This window comes from Equus caballus, chromosome 27, assembly GCF_041296265.1.
Source record: "Equus caballus isolate H_3958 breed thoroughbred chromosome 27, TB-T2T, whole genome shotgun sequence".
Taxonomy (NCBI): domain Eukaryota; kingdom Metazoa; phylum Chordata; class Mammalia; order Perissodactyla; family Equidae; genus Equus; species Equus caballus.
The window spans coordinates 18863699-18887456 of NC_091710.1; the positions used below are offsets into that span (position 1 = coordinate 18863699).

Here is a 23758-nt window from a genome sequence, read left to right on the forward strand (position 1 = left end):
TGTTGCTTCTTCACTAATTTGCTACCCTAAGCCCAAACCCCTTTGTTTTGTCAATTCTTCACAAATTTATTGTTTCTTTGTCTCAGAAGTATGAAAGTTGCTTGCCTTGGTTACTTTGGGGAGTCTCATATTTTCACAGGCTCCGTACATACAAAATTAAATTTGTTTTTCTCCTGTTCATGTCTCTTATGTCAATTTAATTATTAGGCCTGCCAAAGAACCTAGAAAGGAGGAAGGGAAATGTTTTCCTCCCCTATACGACTATTGATATTATTTGAAAAGAAGTTTAATCACATCCGTATATAAATATACATGCATCTGATTCAGCAGTTTTCCTCTTGAGCCCTGCATACCATTTTTTATTTCATTCAATAGAAAACTATTTCCTTTTGACCTCTGATACATGAATACAATAGTAACAACCTGAATGAAAATAAAACTGCACTGGCAATTTTAGCTTGGCACTGCCCTTTGCATTCAGACCTCTCTGCTCCAGCAATCAGATCCTGAAAACATTTCCTGCTGACATTTCCCACTGACATTTCCCCTTCTCATGCAGACAGGGTAAAAAGCCATCTTAAAATGAAATGAGGAGAAAGCTAATGACACATACATAGTAAAACACTTTTTGCTCCTACATCTCTACACTGGAAAACAAAGAAGCAAACCAAAAAATAAAAAACAAGCAAACAAAACAAGCAGCAGCTGTTGAAGTAACTGCTTGTTCAGACCCGGCGTGCCGGCTCCACAGGCTGAGGGAGAGCTGACTTGCAGAGACTGCCTCCTTGACCAGCTGCTTCACCCACCACCCCCTGCTAACTTAAGAAAGCAATTACGTTCAAAACAGTGCTTTCTATAAGTTGTTATCTGAATGCTATGCTAGGATTTACATCTTTAAACGCAAATTTTAAAGTGTTTTTTCCTGTGCTACTCCCATATCAGGCTTCAGCATGCAGTGGTAACGCACTGCCTAACTTTGGCAAGCACACCCATTTTCAGTTTGTATAGTTTGTATTTGTGGCTTCGTGGGAAAGCCTGAGGAAGTGTAAATTCCATTCTTTCATTTCAGTCTACCTTTCTGCTCTACTGTTCCCTAAATGCACTTTGTGACTTAAATTAAAAAAAAAAACTTCAAAATAAAAAGCTTACTTTTATATAATAATATAAGCAGAAGAAGTAAAAAAGCCCTGAGACAGACAAAAAGGACCTGAGTTTGTAGAGAGCATTTTGCGAGAGTCATCCCTCCATTCTGCTGCTCCATCCTCCCCACCCAGGGGCTCCTGTGGCCTCTGGGCTTCGCCAGGTGGCTACTCAGCCCTACTCCACGGCCCCTAAGGAGCTCTCCCTCAGGCCCTGAGAGGAAGGAGAGCGGAATGGCTATCAGTGGAGTCCCCACTCCTGGTCCTGTTACGCCCCTCAGAGCCCACCTGGCGGCCTGGACTGAGCAGGCAGACCCCTGTGGTGCCCTTACCTTCACAGGCAATGTTGCCGTCTCTGGGCTGCTAGGGAGGGGTATTCTCAATTCCTGCTGAGAACTAATTATTATTATTTTTTTTTGCGCAAGATTAGCCCTGAGCTAACTGCTGTCAATCTTCCTCTTTTTGCCGAGGAGGACTGGCCCTGATCTAACATCCATGCCCATCTTCCTCCAATTTATATGTGGGACGCCTACCACAGCATGGCTTGCCAAGCAGTGCCATGTCCGCACCTGGGACCCGAACCGGCGAACCCCGGGCTGCCAAAGCGGAAAGTGCACACTTAACCGCTGAGCCACTGGGCTGGCCCCTGAGAACAATTTTTAAAACACTGCTACCCCTCTCATTCTTCACACATTGCTTCTCTAGCTCTCAAAATCATTTCTATAAACCCAGCCTGTATTAGTAGCCAAATTTTTGTCTCTTTTTAAAAACTGAGCCCAGAATTTGTTTTTTAAAAGTCCACAAAGCTCACTTAGAAATCAGTACACATTTTGTTTTCTAGGTGGAAAATTTAAGAAGCGAATTGTCCGGCTCCACCTGTCAAGGAGGCGATTCGACAAAGGTTTGTCATGCACAGCCTCTGGCTCTGGGGGCCCTGGTTATGCCTGTTCCCAGGGCCCCATCTGGCTTGGCCTTGGGTGAGGGCTTTGGCAATAGCCAAGTATAAAATTAACTAATGGAGGCTGGCCTATGGCCGAGTGGTTAAGTTCACGCTCCGCTTCGGCGGCCCAGGGTTTCGCCAGTTCAGATCCTGGGTGCAGACATGGCACCACTGGTCAGGCCATGCTGAGGCGGCGTCCCACTTGGCACAACTAGAAGGACCTACAATTAAAATATACAACTATGTACTGGGGGCATTTGGGGAGAAAAAGCAGGAAAAAAAAAAAAAAGATTGGCAACAGTTGTTAGCTCAGGTGCCAATCTTTAAAAAAAGAAATTAACTAACAAAGAAAATCCACCCTGATTGGATTAATGGGATTAAAAAGTGCTGTTCAGCAAAACAGAAAAAACATTGTCCTTTGAAACACAGGGACATGAAGTTAAGTTTCTACATACCCAGGATAAGTCATTTGAGCTGGAGAAATACTGCTACCTGGATAAGGGGCTAAATTTAACTCTGTGGGATAAAAGTCTGTCTCTCACTGAAGTTTTCCTTGTGGAACTCACGTCTAAAACAAAATTTTAGTTTGCTATGACAATACTTTTATACAGGTCATGCTCTTAATTCTTCAGTTTATGTTTTGTTTACACTTCTGATTGTATTTGACTTCCCTAAGTCTTACAAGGTATCCCTCAGAAGCACATTCCCAGAATTCTTCACTACAGCTTGTTTGTCACAGACCTATGGCTCCAAAAAGGACAATGCAGTCATCAGGGGACAGGGTCTGTCTTCCGAGGAAATTTTTTTTTTTTTGAGGAAAATTAGCTCTGAGCTAACATCTGCTGCCAATCCTCCTCTTTTTGCTGAGGACGACTGGCCCTGAGCTAACATCCGTGCCCATCTTCCTCTACTTAATATGTGGGATGCCTACCACAGCATGGCTTGCCAAGCAGTGCCATGTCCACACCTGTGATCCAAACTGGTGAAGCCCAGGCCGCCAAAGCACAGTGTGTGAACTTAACCGCTGTGCCACTGGGCCGGGGCCCCCCAAGGAAATTTTTAAAGTAGGATTTGAGGAGGCTTCAAGAGACCTTTGCTCTAAACTATTTTACCTACGATTTCCCATGACATTTCATCCCCAAGATTTATTAATTGCTTTTGAGCTTAAAGCAGTTTCACACCTTCTGTGTTACCCAGTCAAACGTCTCTTTAAGTGGGAAAAACCATAAGCTACGATCTTTTTGAGCCTGTCTCGGTGAAGCATTTTCCAACTTGTGGAGTTGGAACATTGAGCGACCGGGCTTTAAGTTCCTCTAGGTCTCAGGTTCCACATGGGCAGAATGAAGGCATGGGGCCACTTTCCAGCTATAAATCTTCCAGGATTCTCCAAGCAGGTGAGAGCTCCTTGAAGCAAGATATATGGAAGAAGACACTGTACTGATCTTTGGGAGGAAAACGTGAACTAGCAGGTGGGGAAGAGGGCACTGATCAGAAATGGGAAACGTAGGCAATGATTTACATAATTCCCAATTTTACCAAAGGTCAGGTCTGGTCAGGGAAGAGACCTACTGTGGAAGTACCCTGCACATTCTTTAGTGTGTGTGTGTGTGTGTGTGTGTGTGTGTGTGTGTGTGTGTGAGAGTCGCCCCTCAAGCAGGGACACGAGTGGACAAGTTGCTGAGTGCTCCTGCAAGAAGATTATGTCACGAGTGGAACCACTTGCTAGCCTTCCAATGCATGCTGTGCTAGAGTTCTTAGAGCAAACATCTCTTGGTGTGTATGTGATTTTTTTCTCTAATATTTCTCGGAAAAAAATTTTGGAAACATTTAAAATTTGCACTATAAGTCTATTGAGTAATTTTGAACTAGATATACCTAAAGAACCTCAATAGTTTGCTCCCTGCAAAAAGCCTCATCATCTCAGATCAGGTACTTAAACAAGTTTTTAAAACTCTTACATCAAAAGCATGCAGATTCGTCTAGAAAACAGTAGGAAGAAATCTAACGTAGTTAGACAGAGATAAAGTAGTCTGAGTAAAGATAAAACAAAAACCAAAAACACATACTCCTTTCGATGTTTTGATTCCAGAGTGAACCCAGGGAAGGATCGGGCACTAGCAGCCAGCAAACCAACAGATGGTGGGGGTGGGTGGGTCACTTAAAGTCCAAAAAACCAGGAAGGAGGTGATTCATATTGTTTGCATGACAGCTTTCCTTGTGAGGGAAACATATTTGGTTTGCTCCTATCTCACAAGTTCCTGCCGTGAAAAAGTACATGACAAGGCTGCAGGCGACATCACTCACACAGGGTGGGCCTCCTCTTCATTGTATGCCCACACAGAAGTAACAATCAGAACATCAAACGTCCAGTACCGCAGAGGCACTGCCAAATCGGGGTGGAGGCCGTCCGCATACCGCTGCCGTAAAGCCTCACAGGGGCACAACAGCTGGGTGTTAGCTCAGCTCCCACCTCCTAAATCAAGTGTAAAACCTGTCCCCAGCCCTGTTATCAGGCCTTCCAAACCTGGCTGACTTTTGAGCAGACAGCATGGTCTGGTCTATACGTGTGCCAGCCAGTGCAGTAGCCACTCGCCCTGCGTAGCTACAGAGCATGTGAAATGTGGCTAGTCTGCACTGACTTAAGCCCTACGTGTAAAATATACACTAAATTGTGAAGACTTAGTAAGAAAAAAGAATGTAAAATACTTTAATATTTTATACTTATTACACATTGAAATGATAACATTTTGGATATATTGCGTTAAATTAAAAAATCTCATTACAATTAATTCCACCTGTTTCCTTTAATTTTGAAATGCAGCTACTAGAGAATTTAGAATTACAGATGAGGCTTGCAATGCCTCTCTGTCGGGTAGTGATGGCTAGACCCCTGACATCTCCAAATCGAAATATTCTCTGATTTTAACACCCTTAGGGATCTTCATGAGAGTGAGTTAATCTAATATCCTAATTGGTGTTAATACATCTCTCTCTTCAAAAATAGAGAGTTGGAAGGGACCTTATAGGTTAGTTTACCCAATCCCACCTCATTTTTATAGCCAGAAAACTGAGGCCCAGAGAGAACTATGTAACAACACACCAAGGATAAGACTAAAACGGCCTCCTTAACTCTCGGACTAGTCCTCTCCCTAATTTTATTATTTTATCTCTATGAATATTTGCCCTTTTCCTGCAGACAATACCTTAACCCAAAGCAGTGACCCCTATCAGAGCAGATGTTTCAGGCATAAGGAGGGATTTAAAAAAGACAGGGAGTCATTTCAAGTCACCTGACTGGCTGTTTATTCTGCCTTCTCAGGTATGGCCCTAATTCTTTTCAATCATCTATTTAAAAGGTGATTCAAAGGGTCCTGTTACTAAGCTTCTCCTTCCTCCAAAAGCACACATCATCATTTACAGATTAAAATCCAGAGCTTCTTAGCCCTCTTTCATCATGTTACACAAAATGCAATTCCAAATGGCAATGCAAGAATTGTCTCGATTATTAGCCACGTTGAGTGCCCAGACAACTACTGATCCCAGTTCTTTAGTGTTTGACTCATAACACTCAGCACTCTACTTACAAAAGAAAATTCTTAAATTTCCCCAAGAATTCTATTAATCTGGAATATCTTAGCTTTTCAGATCCAGACACATACCTTTGTGATGTTTTCTGTAGAGATCGCCCTGGATTCCAGGCTAGACCCGGTTACTAAGACCAAGACTTGCACTAATCTTCTCTAAGTAAGTTAATGGGACTTCTCCCTTGCTTTCACTAGGGAGGGAAAAGGTGGTAACTGCTATCCTTGTACTTTCATGAGCAAGGCCACTTAAAAATTAATAGTTTATCATCTTGTTTCTGAAGGGGATTTGCCTGTGACAGTTGGCACTGTATTGAGATATGCCCTTACTCTGCTTCTGTGAGAGGAAAAGTGGTCTGTAATGTGAAAATTACTTATCTGATGTTGACAAATAAAAAATGAACAATCTGAGGAAACAGGGCTAAGATCACAACTAGAGAATTTGTTCAAAAAGAAATACATCAAACCACCCATCCACCCACCATGCAACAAACAACCCAACAATAAAATCGATGGTTTGCAACTAGAAATTTATATTATGTGCACTTCTGGATATGAGCAGTTTTCAGTTTCCCTAATGATGCTGAACAGAATGTGCTCTCATTCTCAAATATGTCAATTTCAGAAGAAATCATGCCATTTTATATGCCACCAAAAACTGAAATTCAGAAAAAGATGCACCATGCCTCAAGAATGTCCTAGATTTTCTAGATTTAAAATATTACGTCCCAAGACATTTATATGTTTTGTTATAGTGGACATTTGTTGTTTCTAAAATTGGATTTCCTAGCCATGTGGCTGGTATGAGTCTGTTCTTAAGCCATAAGCATATGCTACTCCATGTTGAAATTAAGGGGCAAAAGGCAGTGGGCTGCATTCTCGCCCCTTAAGCCAAGGGGACTTGATTCTGCATCTGGGTTACCCCATCAGGGAAGGACTTTTTTTTCCTGCTGGATTGGAACTGAAAACACATATACCTGGAAGGATCCACTTTCTAACCGTGAAGGGACAGTTGATTCCAAAGCCCAAGTTCAAAGAGCTAACTAACAAACAAAGCAGCTGTGGCTGGCTGCAGCCTCTGCACCAGGGATGGCAAATTCAAATGCCTTCAGGGCCAGGCCAACAACACAAATGAGCAATAGGGAGTGGTGGGGAGGAGACTGCTTGTCTTCCGTAAATGCGTTACAATTACAATGAAAACAAAGACAGCCTTGAGTTGGCCAAAGAAAACATGTTGACATTAGGTCTGCTGGCCACATAAAATTCATTCGCATGTGCTGGCCGCCAGTCTTCCACCAGCACTACAATCAAGCGCGGGAGCCTCTGTTACGCTGACCCTCAGTGACCCCTCTTCAATAAGCCTCTTACAGCCCAGTCATGTTTTTAAAAGGTTTGGGCTGCTACACAGTCTCCTCTTCCCTACTCAGGTCTCAGAATTAATTACTTAAGCCACTGAAAACATCTTAAATGTTACATTAATAACATCCTGGAGCAAACAGTATCTTCAATTTCTAATTGCTGTTGTGTTTAAAGCTGAAGAAACATAAAGCCAAATTTCTGAGGCCAACCACAGTGTTATCAAGGGAATTTCTTTAAAGGGCTGTTTCTTCAAGGGCTCGGAGTTTCTGGCCCAGCTCAACCCACGGTGCTTTGACTGGCTGGAACTTTTTAAGTTTTTATTTCCAGTACAAACATCCATCTGTCCCACATCTTGATAAATTTCCAAAAGCACCGGAAGCATGGAGATGAATCCAAACATTTTAAAGTGAAATGGGAAGTGAATGATGTAGAAATAAGTTAATTTATAAGGAAGTGAGGCTAGTTCCGATATTGATTTTTTGAAACTGGGAAATGATGATGAGCTTCTTAATGTGAACTTGTGATGCCTAACAACCCTTTCAACAGTGAGACCAGATCCCAAGTGAACTTTCTAACAAAGTAACAGCCACAGCAAGGGGCCGGAGTCACTCAAAGGCAAACAACTCCCCTCCCCGCTAATTAACCATCAACACAGAAGGAGGCACGAATTTGGTCAATCACAGCCCATTCTGTGTGAGGTTTGCTGCTTTAAGCAAAAGTGAATCTTTTTCTAAGAGGCTAATGCTAAGAGAGATGGAAGTCTTGTTGCTCTCTGTAGACTTAAAAAAAAAACAAACACAAAAAACCCTTTACCTACTTATTTACCAGAATTTCTAACTATTTACTGTCAGTCAGGGTTTGGGAAATTCTAAAGCATAGAAAGGGCTGTGAATTTGGCCCACCATGAAGGACTGTTCGTACTCAAAAAACAACTTGTAACATAAACAACTGAAATGCATACAGTTAGGAACCATCCCCGGTGTTTATGTTTACAACGGCTTTATTTTCTAATAAAATAAACGCATTTTTCCTTATCAAGATGTGAAAACTATAAGAATTGCTTCGAAACCCCAGGAAGGCCCTTGCTGCAGGAATAGGTGAGAAAGCTAATTCCTGCTTGTGAGCCTTCCATGGAGACAAGGACACAGGCAGGATTACAGCTCCCCTTCCTGTCACTGCCCGAGTGGGGTTCCCACTGAACTGCAGACTCCGTGTGTTCTCCCCTTCCTGTCGCTGCCCGTGTGGGGTTCCCACTGAACTGCAGGCTGTGTTCTCCCCTTCCTGTCAGATTTGTTTTCAGGGGAGCTACTAAGCTTTCTCAGAGAACTGCTTCCTCTGATGTTATCTTTTATACACAATAATAACATTTCATCCATTCATTCAACAAATATGATGTATTGAGCCCTCAGTCCATGTTCTAGAAGCTGAGGACAGAGTGGTGAACAAAATATACAAAATGGTCAATAACTCTCACACCCCTACTCAAGGAATGAAGTGGCCTGCTCAGGGAATGTTGCTTATAAGGCAAAGAAGTTAGTACTATGCAAAGACTTCCATGGGCACACAAAGGACAGCAAATTCTGGTGGCTCAAATAACAGTGAAGTGGACCCCACAAGATACACTACTTCAATTTTAAGATAGTGAAAAATAATGATTCACCTTAACAAAAGGATTACTTTTACAAAAACCTTTTAGATAAACACCTATAAAATGAAGCACACTTCTACCTTCGTGGCAGACACAGGTTAATGCAACATGACAGACCAATCCCAGGTGCTTGGCATATTAGCAGATGAGTCTGACTTTAATTAGCCAAGGGTCCTGGAATGCAATCTTAGGGCTCCTTGAGGTGACAATTTGATCAAAACAGGACTTATCCCCACCCAGCTTGGTCTAAGTTCACATCAGAAAATGAAAATGCTGGCTCTTGCTGGATTACATTTTCAGAAAAGGGGCACCACAGCAGATTCAAAGCAGGAAGTGCTTCCAGCAGTGGCAACTTCGCCGTGGTCCTGCAGCCACCCCCACTCCTGGGGACAGGCTCTCAGCCTTCAGAGTCAAGGGTGCAAAGCAAGGTGTCCGGTGCTGGAAGCAGGGACTGAGGTGTTGGGAAGTTTAATTAGCACGTGTGAAACTAGAAGGGCCTACAGCTGAAAGCCCTTCGGAAGCGTGAAGAATTAGGGTTGCTTTTTGAGAGCTCCCCTTCCCAAGAATGAACAGGCCTGAGGAAAGAGGAGCTGCTTAGATTTTTTTAGAAAACATTTTTTCAAGTCTTTTGATGGTAAGGCTTCCACAGTTTTTGCTAATAAACTTATAGCTTTAATAAAAGAAAGATTTCTCTTCATCTGCCCAGAGCAAGGACTTGCTTGACCATGAAGGAAACTAGAACATAGGTTTGCATTGGATCAAATGTCACGTTTTAGAGCATAAATTGTCTAAGTCAGGAAGAGACTTCTTTAAGCTTTCACGAAATCCTGTCTAATTCGACAAGCCAGTGCAGAGCACAGATGGGAAGTGAACTTGAGGTCCCTGCACTGCAAGGCCTCACCGTCCTGCGGGGGAGATGTTATAGGATCCACGATGTAGACACAAAGCATAGTGAAGTCACTTCAACATAAAGCCAGCTGTGGCCAGGACTGGAACAGATTAAACCCAACGAGCAGACTTAGAGAAGGCTTTCCAAAGGAGGGATTTGGGATACATCTTGAAAGATGAACAGGACTTTCAGGAATGAAGATGAGGGGAAGAACATTTGGGGCAGGGAAAGCAGATGAACAAAGGCATAGAGTGTTTGGAGAGAGTGGGCAGAAATGTGACTGACACACACGGAGGCTGTCATGGAAGAAGAGCCCAGAACCCAAATCCTCTCAGATTAAGGATTGGGACTTTATTCAGAAGGTAAACTGTGTAGGGAGGTGTAGGGGAAAATAGAGGAATGCCATCATCTGGGTTGAGCCTTAGAAAACCGAGTGTTAGGAGTATGGAGGATGAACTGAAGACACAGTTAGAAGGCAACCACCAGGTTCAGGGGCGACATGAGAAACCTGGGACGTGAGCAGAGGAAGTATAAAAGCAATGCCCACGGTGAGGAAGGGCAGGTGCGAGGCCCAGCAGAGGGATTCGGCTCCTGATTCCACTCTGAGGGACTGCATGGACCAGGAGGAGGGTGCTGAGGTGGTTCTAAGTTTTAAGCCCAGGCAGGGAACAGGATGGTAAAAGAGGAATGAAGGAGGTGATGGTGGGACGTAAAACAGACTAGAGCTTCAATGAAAAAGCTTAGCTAACGATGGATCCAGCACACCCAACAGAAAAAAAAATTATGTGAAAACTTACAAAATAATTGATTCTTCATTTTGGACTATATAGTATCTACTTTAAAAAAAAGACACTTTAAATGTGTTAAAGTGGCAGCTGAAGACGGAGAGTCAGAGGATCCTGTGGAACTCTGACACTGTCTAATTTGGGAGAAAATTTAGCTAAAGGTAACATTTACTATATACACTGCTTTCAGCTTACTTTAAAATTTTCTGTCTTTCCAGAGTTTACGGATCCTCCCCATTCTTTTTAATAACCACACTTGCTATAATATATGGATGTACCACAACTTCATCTCCCAGTTTCCTTCTGAAGGGCAGGAAGGGGCAGAGGACAAATGCATTGGTGTTGCCCAACAGCAACAACGAGCAGGAAGAAGCTGACGCTTCATGTCACCGAGAGCTCACTTCCTCCACTCTACTTTTTTTGACTCAAACTCTGCTGGAAGAGACGCAGAAACATAGAAAGCAGCTGCTCACCCCAGCATGTCCATCTACTGTTGTTCTCCTTCTGGCAGCAGGCACATGCTATTCCAACCAGCCAGGCTAGTTGCTTTGGAGCACATAAACTGACAGTTATCCTTTGATGTTTGTGTGAAGCTTAAATAGAATCATGAACATGAGGGGTCACCATGACCTGGAGCATGCCCAGGGCTCCCGAGCCAGAGCCAATTCCCACAGTGACAGTAACTGCAAAAAATATGCTTCACGGAAAAATCAGAGAATAACCCGGGTCTAGCCATTTACTACATGTAGGTTCAATATACCTCAAACTCCAGATAGTGATCTTTCAGTTTGTATTCGTCGATCTCCTTGGCTTTAACTTTCTTGTCTGGGGGATACGAGCGATGCTCGGCCAGCTCGGTGGTAATCTGCTTCAGCTTGCTTTCATGAGATTTCAGCTGTTCCTCCTGCAGAAAATTATTAAGCCATTTAGCAGTGAGAAAATAAATCAATAAAAAATTGTAGAGTATTTAAAAAAATCCCTGATGATGGGAATGACTTTAATCCAACACGGCAGTCCAGTGTGCCCTGCCGCCACATCTTACCGACTCTCTCAGGCCAGTGTTCACAGGCACCTGTGCAAAACGGCAACCGAGCCCCCGGCACAAAAGCAGATGCTTTCAGAGCCCCTTATCAGGGATAACTGTCACGGAGTTGAGACGAGGCCTCCTAAGAGATACTCCAACAGGCAAGGCACCAGCCAAACAAACACCTACTCTGAGGGCCACACAGTTTGGCTTCTCCATGTCAAGTCCACTCAGCAATGCTGCTAGTACCCCCGTCTCTCATAATGAATGAAGCGCCTATCTGCATATTTTTTCCTTTTTTGAGACAAGCAGTGCCACCAAGAAATAGTTCTCTGAAAGCTATCAGATGACATTCTAAGAAATGTAGCCACTATGCTTTTTCCCTCCAAAGTAGAGGTTCTGACTTCCTTCGACTATATCGATCCAAAGTAGTTATTCAATTAAAATGTACCTATAGAGTGACTATTGCCTGAACAGCATTATTACAGGCACTGCGCACCAATGCAAGCTGGCCGATCCTATGTCAAAGAATTTCCATTCTAGGGGCATCATTTATATCACCTGAGCAAAAAGCTACCTGACCAGAGACACTATCAAACCCTTTGGCAGCATTTTAAAAATAAAACAGAGACTGGAATTCCCTTGCATTCCTAAACCGTATGACTACTTTGCTTACTATCCCACTTTCACATGTCAATTATCCACATTCTTGTTGAGTGTAAATTCCATGTGTACAATAAGAAATAAATGGATGAAAGCATATGAAGAGGAACTGATTAAACTAGGTGATAAATACATTTTGTATAATACCAACATAATTTCCAAATATAGAAATTTTATCATAGAGTGAGGGGAATAGTGAAAAAGACTGCCAGAAAGTGAATAATTATGGACACTAAATTAAGATTATATAACATTACTGTAAATTAAAAAAAAAGATGTTCAGAAATTATGAGTCACATATAATATCCTAGGGATTTGTTGTAATGCACGTCTTAAAAGTCAAACAAGAAAAAAATCTAAGTCTAAAGCCATCAAAATAGAAAAGAACAATGAAAAGTTTTTACAGAGTATGTGAATGGAAAAATAAACAAGAGAGGTGACAGGAACAAGTGGAGTGAAAGAAAGATGACAAGATTCCTTTTTAAATACCAACTAACTAAAACAAACCAAAACACCTAAAGAAGTACCATAAAAGTATAGGAAAAAAAAAGAAACCTATTCTGAGATTTCAGAAGGAGGTGTACATCTCCAAGCTGTCATTTGTAGACTGATGATACTGAAAGGAAATTAAAAACGTTTCAGATAGCTTTTATTTACAACTTCTCATTCATCTTTCTATTTCTTCCTCCAAGGAGACTACAGACTACGTTATGGACTGCAGGTTTGTCCCTCCAAAATGCCTACGTAGAAATCTAGTGTGGCTGTATTTGTAGCTGGGGCTTCTAAGGAAGGACATGAAGTTAAATGAGGTCATGAGTGCAGGGCTCTGCTTTATCTTTCAAAGTAATTTTCCTTTGTGTATTTACTGCAACATGTAAATTATTTAACAGAATTTTTGACAAAAGATATTTGGTGACTAGACCACTGCAAAAAATAAAAAATGATGTATTTTTTCTCTTTGTTCAATGAAATGTTTCAGATAGACCAAAGAAGCCACAACAATATGCAAAGCATATCATATTTGTCACTTTCCTACCAATAGCAGGGTTTACCAGGGTTTACTCATTGTTAAGCTATGGTTTATAAATCTGACTATTTCTGTAGCAGCATAAAGGGTTAATCATTTAGGTTATATTTTTATGAAGGAACTAGTCAAAGAAATGTTGAAATTCAATATGCAATGCTTTACTCCTACTTTACTGACTTCATGAAGCAAGAATCAAGGAAGTAATCCCCAAATAAAAGCATTTTTAAATCACATTTCTTAAATCTCTCCATTTTGATGAGTGAAATAAAAACACCAGTTGCTCTTCTGGGCACAGACAGGTAAACCATGCGAATTATTCCAATGCTAGAATCCCATGGTAAAGGATTCATCCAGACATTCCTAACAAAAACTACTGGTCAAAAGGGAGGGAAAGGCAGCAGCCATGGAGACACGCCCACGCTCAGACTCAGGACAACTACCTCTGGGACAGACGCGAGGCAGACAGACACTAGGAACCTGTGGCTTCTCTCCCTTGGCTTTGCTCTCACAATTCATGAGGGCAGCGTACAAAGCTGTTCTTACGAGACAACACTCACAAAAGGGATTTCAGAGAAGGCAGAGATATCCAACAAAGTTTATAGAAAGGGAACAGAGACAGGAAATGGCATGTACTCACTGAAGCTGTTTTAAGTTAGGAAGTGATAAGAAGCAGCATTATAATGATAGGTGCAAGAAAAACTATTGGGTTATATGTCAACAGACGTACATCGGTAAAACCTTTCATCATATATACAATGAAACGTTATCTAAAAGGTAAGTTTCAGATCATGTCACTTAAGATTTAATTTTTCCCTACTTATATAGTACTTTGACTTTGAGGAAAATTACATATTTGAAAGCTGACCTCAACTTTCAAAGCTCTTTTTAAACTCCATCTGTCCTAACGTGCCTTCTCCCGGGACCATGGCTCTCAAACACGTGGGTTGTACTCGGGTCCTTTCTCCAGTGTTCCTCCAGATTTCACAATCTCTTCCTTTTCTGCATCATTATAGCACTTAAATGTCTATACCATACGCTTATTACAAAATATACTCTGACTCTTGTGTGAATTTCATCTCCTTTACTGATTACAAGCTCTTGAAGACAGAGGAAGGTCATTTTTCCCTTCTCTCAAATCCTCTAGTGCCTAGTCCAGTACTGGGCAGAGAAGACAGTATGTGGCCCAGTTTTTGGCATACAGATATTACCTCCCTAACTTTAACACATACTTTAAAACTCTCATTAGCTGAGAGCCAAGACCGGTGTCTTAGCTATTTTTATAATGCCCACATACCTAATATAGTCTGACGTAGAGGTCTTCAGTAAACAGTAGCTGAATAAATGGATTGTTAAAAAAAAAAAGGAAGATTCAGACTGTTTCCTTTGTGCTGTTTTAAAGTAGATGGATGATTTAAAAGGTAATGACATTTCTAGGAATCTGCTAGGCAATTTACAAGTCAAATTCCTAAATACTGCAAACTTATCAGACTCAAACTGTATGGAATTTAGAATATAGAACATCTGCCTTTGAGTCAGTTTGCAGGGGGCTACTGCTGAAAGCACCATCTGAAAGATTTTCTTCCATCATTTCATGTTTAAGAGAGTTTTAAAGACTTTAAACAGTGTTTAGTGAGCTTCAGCATAATAACTACAACATGATTTAATTAATTGGTATATTGAGTACTTAATACATGTTAAATACAGGCCTGTAAGAAATGAATATGAAAAGTGCAGGCACCACCCCAGGCCGTGCCAAGGAGTGTGGCCTGCATCTTGTTGGCAAGGGAGCCGGTTAAGGTGATGTGACATGATACGAATCATACTTTAGCCAGAATTGTGAAGGATAGTTGGAGAGAAGCAAGATTAGGGAAGAGAGATATGGAGTGGTTACACGAATAGTCTGCCAGAGTTTTCCAAAGTGGGGTGTGCGTACCCCAGAAAGATGATCTGTTGGGAAGAAGTTTTAAAACCAGCATTGAGATATAATTCACATACCTCACAACTCACCCATTTAAAGTATACAATTCAGTGTTTTTTTAGTATACTCACGAGGTTGTGCAATCATCACCACAATTAAAATTTATGACATGTTCGTTCCCCTAAAAGAGTCGACCCTTTTGGAAGAGAATCACACGCTATGTTTCTTTTGTGACTGCTTCTTTCAGTTCGCAGAATGTCTTCAAGGCTCGTGCATATTGTAGGATGATCAGTACTTCACTCTTTTTATGGCTGAGTAACATTCCACTACATGGATATACAACATTTCACTCACCCATTCATCAGCTGATGACCATCCCATCTTTGGCTATTCTGAACAAAGCTGCTAGGAACATTTGTGTAAACATTTCTGTGTGGGTGTATGTTTTCATTCTCTTGCTGTCTCACTGGGAGTGGAATTGCTGGGTCATGTGTTAACTCCATGTTTAATCATCTGATGAACCACCAAACTGTTTTCCAAAGTAGCTGCGTCATTTTACATTCCCACCAGCAATGTATGAGAGTTCTAACTTCTGCACATCCTCACCAACACATTATTTTCCTTTAAAGAAAATTTTTTTTAATTTTATAGCCATCCTAATGACTGTAAAGTGGTATTTCGTGGTTTTGATTTGTATTTCCCTAATTACTAATGATGTTCAGCATTTTTCATGTTGTATTAATAGTAGGACATGGAGTATATTTTATTAAAAAAATACACATATTGGAGGATATCTGCTCAAAAATTTAGTATTGATAAGGTGAAAAAAAGTTAGGAGACCAATGATCTAAGTAAAAGATGACAAAAGTCTGAACTAAGGGATGTACTGGGTGGGATATGGAAGATATTTAAGAAGTAGCAGTGGCAGGATCTGTGACTGAAAGTATGAAACTGAGGGGCTGGGAAGGGTGTGGTTCTAGCCCGTGAGGGACAACCACAAGAGTGGCTTCCTCTTCTGAAATCCACCTGCTCCTAATGTTTGCCTGTTGGAGGAGGTCATCAAGAGGACTGAGAACTCGACCCAGGTGGTCAGAGGCTCCTCACCTCCTCCTGTCCTTGGAATGGGCATTCTCCTTGCCTTCCCTGTGCTAGAAGCTGTCTTGTGGCCACTCAACAAACCTCATAAGTAAGTTCCCTTGCTGATTAAACCTGCCCCCTACCCATCTGGAGTGGCCTGCCTCTTTCTTCCACCTCTCCTTGCCCTCTGTGGACAGGGGCCAGTTCCCGACTCACCTGGTCCTTAGCACTACTGCCCTGTGGTCAAATCACAGGACAAAATGAAGGCTGTGAAGCAAGCACAGGCCTTTTCTTTGTTTCAGATCAGTGCTCATCCCAAGGTCTGGCCCTCAACAGTTAGCATTTAGTGATCATCCATTGAGTCAAACTTTTACAATAGATTGGCTAGAATTCAAAGGAGAAAATGGGACTAGATATCAGGAAATGGTAACTTCATGAGGTACAGGTCTCCAGAGAAGCAGTGAAAGGGGGCAGAGATTACAGCGCAGTGTCTCTAAGTATGATCTGCACTGCCTGCAGACTCCACACCCGGCACGCCTTAAAAATACCCATATTCTGGGGCTCTGGCACAGACCTGATCAACCTGGGGGGGCTGGGAAATGTGCATTTTAAACAAGTCCTAAATAATTCTTGTGTATATTAAAGTCTGAAAACGACTACTTTGATGAGTAGAAAGGGAGATCCCAAATAGATCCTGAAGAGGGTCAGTCATGAAGTCCTAAGTTTGCAGTGCTACACCAGAAGGAGAAGCAAAACTTAGACTTTCAAACCAGTCTTTCCAGCCCCAGCAGAAGAGGACAAATGTGCTCTGGCAACACTGCCTTGAGAAACAACTAGAGAAGGCGGCTCCTCCCACACGGCAGAGTGGCTCAGAAAGAGCCAAGCTACACTGACAACAATCAGTTTTAATAATGAAGGCTAATATGTTTTGGAGAGAAGACAAGAATAAATTAAAGAAAGGCTTGTGAATGACAGGGTGGTGAACACTTTGTCTTTAAAAGCACCAAACAATCTTTTAATTGAATGTTTAGTTTCTTCCTAACACTGTTTAACTTTTTTCCAGCAGGGCACTCACATTGTTATAGGTGTATTTTGAAAACTGCAATTATCCACGTGTTTCTGGCATTTAGGGGAGTCATAGGCAGGTTGTGGGCACGTGGAGAAAGGAAAGATGGCTGGGTTAAAGCAGTGGTTCTCAACAGCAGGGGCGGATTCTGACCCCACAGGACACCTGGCGATGTCTGGAGACATCTTTGGTTGTCACGACGTGGGGGATGATATTGGCACCTAGTGGGCAGAGGCTGCGGATATTGCTAAACATCCTACAGTTCCCAGGACAGCCTCCTGCAACAAAGAACCATCCCAGCCAAACTGTCAGTAGAGCTGATGCTGGGAATGCCTGGGCTAAAGGGCGCGGCTGGGTCATCAAGGCCCCAGGACTCCTGGGTGCACCCAGACACAAGTTCCAGGGCCCACTGAAGGTGCACTGTGACGCCAGCAGAAACCTCCCCCAAGAGTCTCATCTGTAGTGGGGACACCCCAACCTCTGCACCAGGCTGTGGGCCAACCAACTCTTCCCTCTCCCATCTAACTGGTTCTTTATCACATGCTTGTTTTTCACATATTTGTTTCTAAACTCAAAGGTGAAACACGTTTTCCACTTTTAGTAAACAAACATGATGACCTAGGTAAAAAAGACAAAGCTAGCGAAAGAAAGAACCTTAAAACATTCTAGAATGATCTCCTCATTTTCCAGATGGAACAGTGAGGCCCACAAAGACTTAGTGATTTATGTGTGGGCGAGGATATCATCTTATTCTTTTACAAAGAAATTAAATTCCCCAAAGGGCTTGGTGATCTTGCCTTATGTGACAAAGGAGGATGTTTCTTTTTGGCTGCTGCTTTCTTATTTAAAATCTTGAATCTATCACTTTGATCAAATTATATATACACTTTTGTATCTCTGTGGATTTATGTTCCAAATGAGGAAAAATATCAAAAAAATTATGCATTCTATTTTTAGTTCCACTGTAAAACATTTGTTTAAAATAAGAGATTCTGCCTTGATAAAGGTGCTTGCTTGGTCTCATGGTAAAAATACATAAATAGGTGAACACATTCATTTTCATGAACAAGTGGTTACTAAGGTATAGCTTATACATAAATTGGACAGTAGTACATTTTTCAAAGTAGAAAGTAAACAGAAATGTAGATTCTATAGTGCAGAAAGAACGAGGAGCAACTCTAATGTTTATTAATGTTCCTCGTTAACTTCAACTCACCTTCCCCCTGGATCTTTTATAGGAGTGACCGTGAGAAAGGCCAGTCTATTGAAAAATAACAAATGGAAAATCCTTAGTGAAATGAAGAGAACAAAACCCAACTTTTGAAGGTATTTTTTGCTTCTGGGTCTTCAATCTTTTTTTCTTCTCTTATGCAATGTGGTTTACTGCTTATGTTAAGCACCCAAAATTAAAGTGGGAAAATGTATTTGGTTCAAGAATTCATATTTTAGTTGGGTAGATGGAAAAGTCTGCCAACATACTTTCTGGTCATCAATAAGAGGTAAAGCCTTCCTTTTTTCTTAGAATATTTATTATGGTTGAAAATTAAATGCCATTCTGCCTTGTAAAGTGAGCTGGCTTGGTTCTTTTTATTCTTAACAGTTTTTTCAGTCATCTTTACACTACATTAGGAAGAAGGACCTGGCTACCCACTTCTGAAAAAACTGGCCATGAAAACCCTGTGAATAGCAGCAGAGCGTCGTCTGATATAGCGCCGGAAGGTGAGGATGGCACAAAAAGACCGGGCAGGCCTCCGTTCTGCAGTACACAGGGGCGCTAGGAGTTGGAATCCACTTGATGGCATTAACGATGACATGAACTACATGGTACTAGTAATGCTTGCATGGTGAACATCCAATTCATGTTAATAATAATTATGAACTTAACAAAGACAAAATAATCTTTCCTAAAACCACGTCTGCTCTATTCTTACTTGTAGTCTTTTTTTAATCAACTTATGGCAAGACCTGTGCACATTTCCTTCCTCCATGTTCTTCCTTCCGTCCATTCCCTCCTCAAAGAGGACAACCAGGGCTTCTCCCCATCACTCTTGAAATTGCTCCCACCAAGGGACCTACGACCTCCCTGACCCTTCGCAGGAGATATTTTTTGTCCTAATTTCACCTGAGCTTTCTCCCCATTTCTTGGCACCATGTTGTCCCTGTTTTTTTTCCCTAACTTAAAAAAATTCTTTCTCCAGTGTCTGTTTTGGTTTGCTTCTGAGCACTGGGCACTGCAACATTCGCAGGTAGAAAGAGGAAAAGGACCCAGGAAAAGACCTTGGGAAGAAGCAATAAGAGGGAAGCAAGAGCACAATGAGGCCCCACAAGCCTGGTCAGACGCCAGAGTCCCCAGATGCCCAAGCCTGGATAGCAGCCCTTACTTCTCCAGTTCAACGAGCCCCTAGGCCCATCCATTCTACACCCTCAAGATCTCTCTAACACTTCCACTTCTACCCATCTCTTCTACAACTAACTTATTTTTCCTCTGCATCATTGAAAGTGCCCTTAAAATTAGCCTTTCTGCTTCTGGTAGTTTCCTCCTCTAATACTTTCTTCCTATTACAACAAGAATAATTTTGAAAGCACAACTTTGACCAAATGACTTTTCTGCTTAAACTATTATAGTAAGGATACTGGGGAACCAGTGATGCCTCTGAAATCCTGCACATGACAAGAGCTTTCATCACCTGGCCTCTGCTTACCTCCACAAGAGGAACGTTTGTGCTCCAGTCACATTTGATAACTTAAGTATGGTTCCTGCATCCCAATGCTTCCTCCTCTGGACATTTCTGGTCGTCTGCTGGAACATCCTCTCTTCTCACATCATACCTAACTGCTGTTCATCTTTCAAGATTCATATTAGATATCACACTGCCTTCTTCACCTCCAAGGCCAGACTACATGCCCCTTCCTCGTACCCCCACAGCACTTTGGACTCATCCTTCCTGTACCTCTAATCAAACTCTGTTGCAATTACTGGCTTGTTCGTATTTCCAATCCAGTCCCAGAGAGGGCTTGGGTTTCATTTACCTTTCTATCTCCAGAGCCTAAAATAGTCTCTGAGGTACGAGAACAGATAATACATATTAATTAAATAAATGTATCATTGATAATCATGATATCAGATGTGTGGAGAGTCAATATCAAGACCTGGTTGACCAGAGCCAGATGAAACTATTTTTATTATTGCACCAATAAAAAATTCACAGAGACATCAAAGTAGCTTCCGAAATCCTTAACTAGTCAATGGCAATAGGGGCAATATGCCCTTTGAGGGCAGGGTCTCATCCCTGCCCCCAAAATATTGAGTAGTATTCAAATACAAATAGTAATAAGAGTTTTTTACAAAGTGCTTTTGTTCAAAGTCAAAGCAGTACCAAAACAACTCACCTGAGACAATTTCGTGGTAGTGGCCGGCAGAAGTGGGCGACTAAACTTCTTCTGAGACCCAATGGCTGCTGGAAATGGTGGTGCAGAAAATACAGCTGCAACACAATTAATTTTGTTTATCCACCCTTGCATTTCCTCTGGACTCCTGTGAGAAACAGACATCTTCACGTCAGGTATCTCTGTACCTAAGTGCATCACACTCTGCCCATTTCTCGTTATTGACTTAAAGATTTTACTTTTCCTTTTTCTCCCCAAAGCCCCCCAGTACATAGTTGTATATTTTTAGTTGTGGTTCCCTCTGGTTGTGCTATGTGGGATGCCACCTCAGCATGGCCTGACGAGTGGTGCCATGTCCGCGCCCAGGATCCGAACTGGCAAAATCCTGGGCCGCTGAAGCAGAGCATGGGAACTTAACCACTCGGCCACGGGCCGGCCCCTCATAATTGATTTAAAATGGCATATAATATCATTTATGCTTCTTTGAACAACTAATCCCTGGCAAAACTTCACTGCAGATCAACATTTTCAACAGCAATTACCATGGTAACGAAACACCTTGGAACCTGTGATCACCAGGGCGTAAGGCTGCGATTCTTTCTCAAGGATGCAGAAGGGAAAAAAGCGCAATTACTTGACAATAAATAAGTATTTATTAACCACCCACTTTCTGTTTGATACTAGGCTATGTCAAAAATTAATTAAAAAATTAACTCATCTCTTTTAATCACATAATTTGATTTTAAAATCCAACTGAGGGGTAAGTGATAGAGGGAATACAGAAGGCAACATTCACTTTGGAAAGCAGTTTTGACAGTTTCTTAAAAAGTTAACTATACATTTATCATACAACCCAGAAATTCGACTCCTGGGTATACTCCAAGAGAAATAAAAACATATAGGCACAAAGATCTGTATGTGAACGTTCATAGCAGCATTATTTATGAGAGTCAAAAAGGGAAACAATCCAAATGCCAACGACTAGTGAATGAATAAACAAACCGTGGTCTACATCCACACAGTTGAAACCTACTCAGCGATAAAGGACTGGAGTGCGGACACATGCTACAATATGGAAGACCCCAAAAACTTTATGTTAAGTGAAAAAGCCAAATGCAAAAGACAACATGTTGTATGTTTCCATTTATATGAAAAGTCCAGAAAAGGCAATATTAGAGGGACACAAAGGAGACTAGTGGTGTCTGGGGTTGGGGATGAAAATCAGGAGCGACTGCAAAATGGGCAAGTGTTCCAAAATTAGATTGAGGTAATGGTCACACAGTTCTGTAAATTTGCTAGAAATCATTGAATTGTACACTTACAACAGGTGAAATTAAGTGCTATGTAAAGTATACCTCAATAGGATGGTAAAAAATCCATCTGAGAGGATGTGGAAATCATCTGATGTCATCGTCCCACTTTTATATGTCATATATTTGCAGAGCCCAGCACTGACAGCACTTAACAAATACAAAATGACAGCCAATCTAAAATCATTTCCTTTACTGATTACTCAGAGGGAAACCACACTAACCTGAGACCACATTAGCTATCAGCCCCCATTGCCTCCCATATGTGTCCCTAACTTGATTTCTCCAGCTCTGTTATTTCAATTTATTGATTTCTACATATATTCTACCTGAAGTAATGAGATCTCCTTAGTTATCACATCTGGTATTTTAGATTAGAAAAAAATAATGTTGGGGAATAGAATAATTTGAAGGAATTTTATGACTAATTGCTGTAATTTGAAGGAATTTTATGACTAATTGCTGTAATTGTACATCTGGCTATGGTTCCATTTGTGGTGTTAAAACTGTCTTATTCCCACACTGAAAGAATCCTGTGTAAATTGGATTTCCTTACAACTTCCTCCTCACCTGAAGTCAGCAATTTTATACCTTTGTAAGTTCAGAATCCACAAATCACCAGAGTGCCTGCTCCTATTTTTATTTCTCTTTTGGATCTTTCGTTGCTTTGGTCAATAAGCATGCAGATACTTGTGTTCACTATCCTGACGCCAAATTTTAGTTCTGGTGACAAATGCAGTCAGCTGGTAGTACTGTGCTGAGAGTGATTCTGAGGTCAAGCTCAGGTTGTGAAGGGCACGCCATGAATAATTAACACTGTCTGCCATGGACACTGATGCTACCTATGTGTGCTATTAAAATTCCTGCTTTAAAGGCTCAGTTCCGAAAATCCAAAGTTTCTCACTTCACAAATCCACAATTCTCCCTGTGAAATGTTCCACTTCTAATCCAAGGGTGTCGTGGGCTCCTTATTAAACTGGCAATCTAGCCATTTGCTTGCCCACAATATGGTCTTCTCTTCTCCTAGCTTAATCATAGACCATTGGAGCTAGAAGGAGAGAGAAGAGGAGAATAAAATGGAAGTCTACACTTACTGAACAGTTTCTACGTGCCAGGCACTGTGTGGGGAACTCTTTATACTTGATCTCCTTTAATTCTCAAAAGAACCCTACAAGATGAACAGTATTACCCACACTACTGACAAGCTGAGGTTCAAAGAGGTCAAATTACATGCCATGGCAAAGAGCTAGGAGATGCTGTCTTGAATCCACGTCGGTTTTACTCGTTGTTTGACAGAACTTACATACTAAATGCTGGTACTTGATTCATGAGGATATTAAGTTCTAGACCAAAAGGCACAGGGCTACTTTGTAGCAAGCAAACAACTTGGACCCAGGGTTTCTATCTCTCATTCTGGTTTTCCTAGGCAGTTGTCTCTCTAAATAACTAGTTAATGCCTTTGACTCTAACTCAAAATATTTCCGCTGCAGATCCTGATTCTATTTCTTGCTATAAAGTGGTGCTATGAAAACTAAGAAACAAAAACAAATCAGAACAGTGAAACTTACTGGGCTTGAAAGAGCAAGACCCTCCAATCGGCAGTTTTAAGTTTAAGCACGTTTGGTTTCTTCTCGTAGTCCGTGGCCTTGGACGCCAGTGCATGGTGCACACTCACGGCATTCTTCAAGTCCTCTTCAGACAGGGCCTTTTCTGGCTTATATTCATCCTGTCAACACATACGAAGAAAACAAAGATTAGGTTCAGATTTTACTATCTCTTTTCAAAACCTAAAACTACAAGAAAAAATTTTAGAAATTCCATGTAGCTGCACGAAAAAAGTGAAAGGCATGGTGAGTAAAAACAACTCTTTGCTACTTCATAAATGTCACAAAACACTGTGTTGTTTGAAAAGTATGCTCAAACAGAGAAAATACACATTCACCTA

General features: G+C 41.5%; 1 protein-coding gene across 23 annotated transcripts in view; it reads right to left on the reverse strand.

The window, feature by feature from the left end:
• The window catches only part of PSD3 (pleckstrin and Sec7 domain containing 3), a 646842-nt gene that overhangs the window by 16622 nt on the left and 606462 nt on the right, over nt 1-23758 (reverse strand). For all 23 annotated transcript variants that reach the window (XM_070253277.1, XM_070253287.1, XM_070253276.1 and 20 more), the window contains 3 exons: nt 23382-23539; nt 20507-20651; nt 11102-11245 (listed from right to left, as the gene is read on the reverse strand). In XM_070253277.1, the coding sequence (XP_070109378.1) occupies nt 11102-11245; nt 20507-20651; nt 23382-23539 (447 nt within the window). The remainder of the gene's footprint in view (nt 1-11101; nt 11246-20506; nt 20652-23381; nt 23540-23758) is intronic.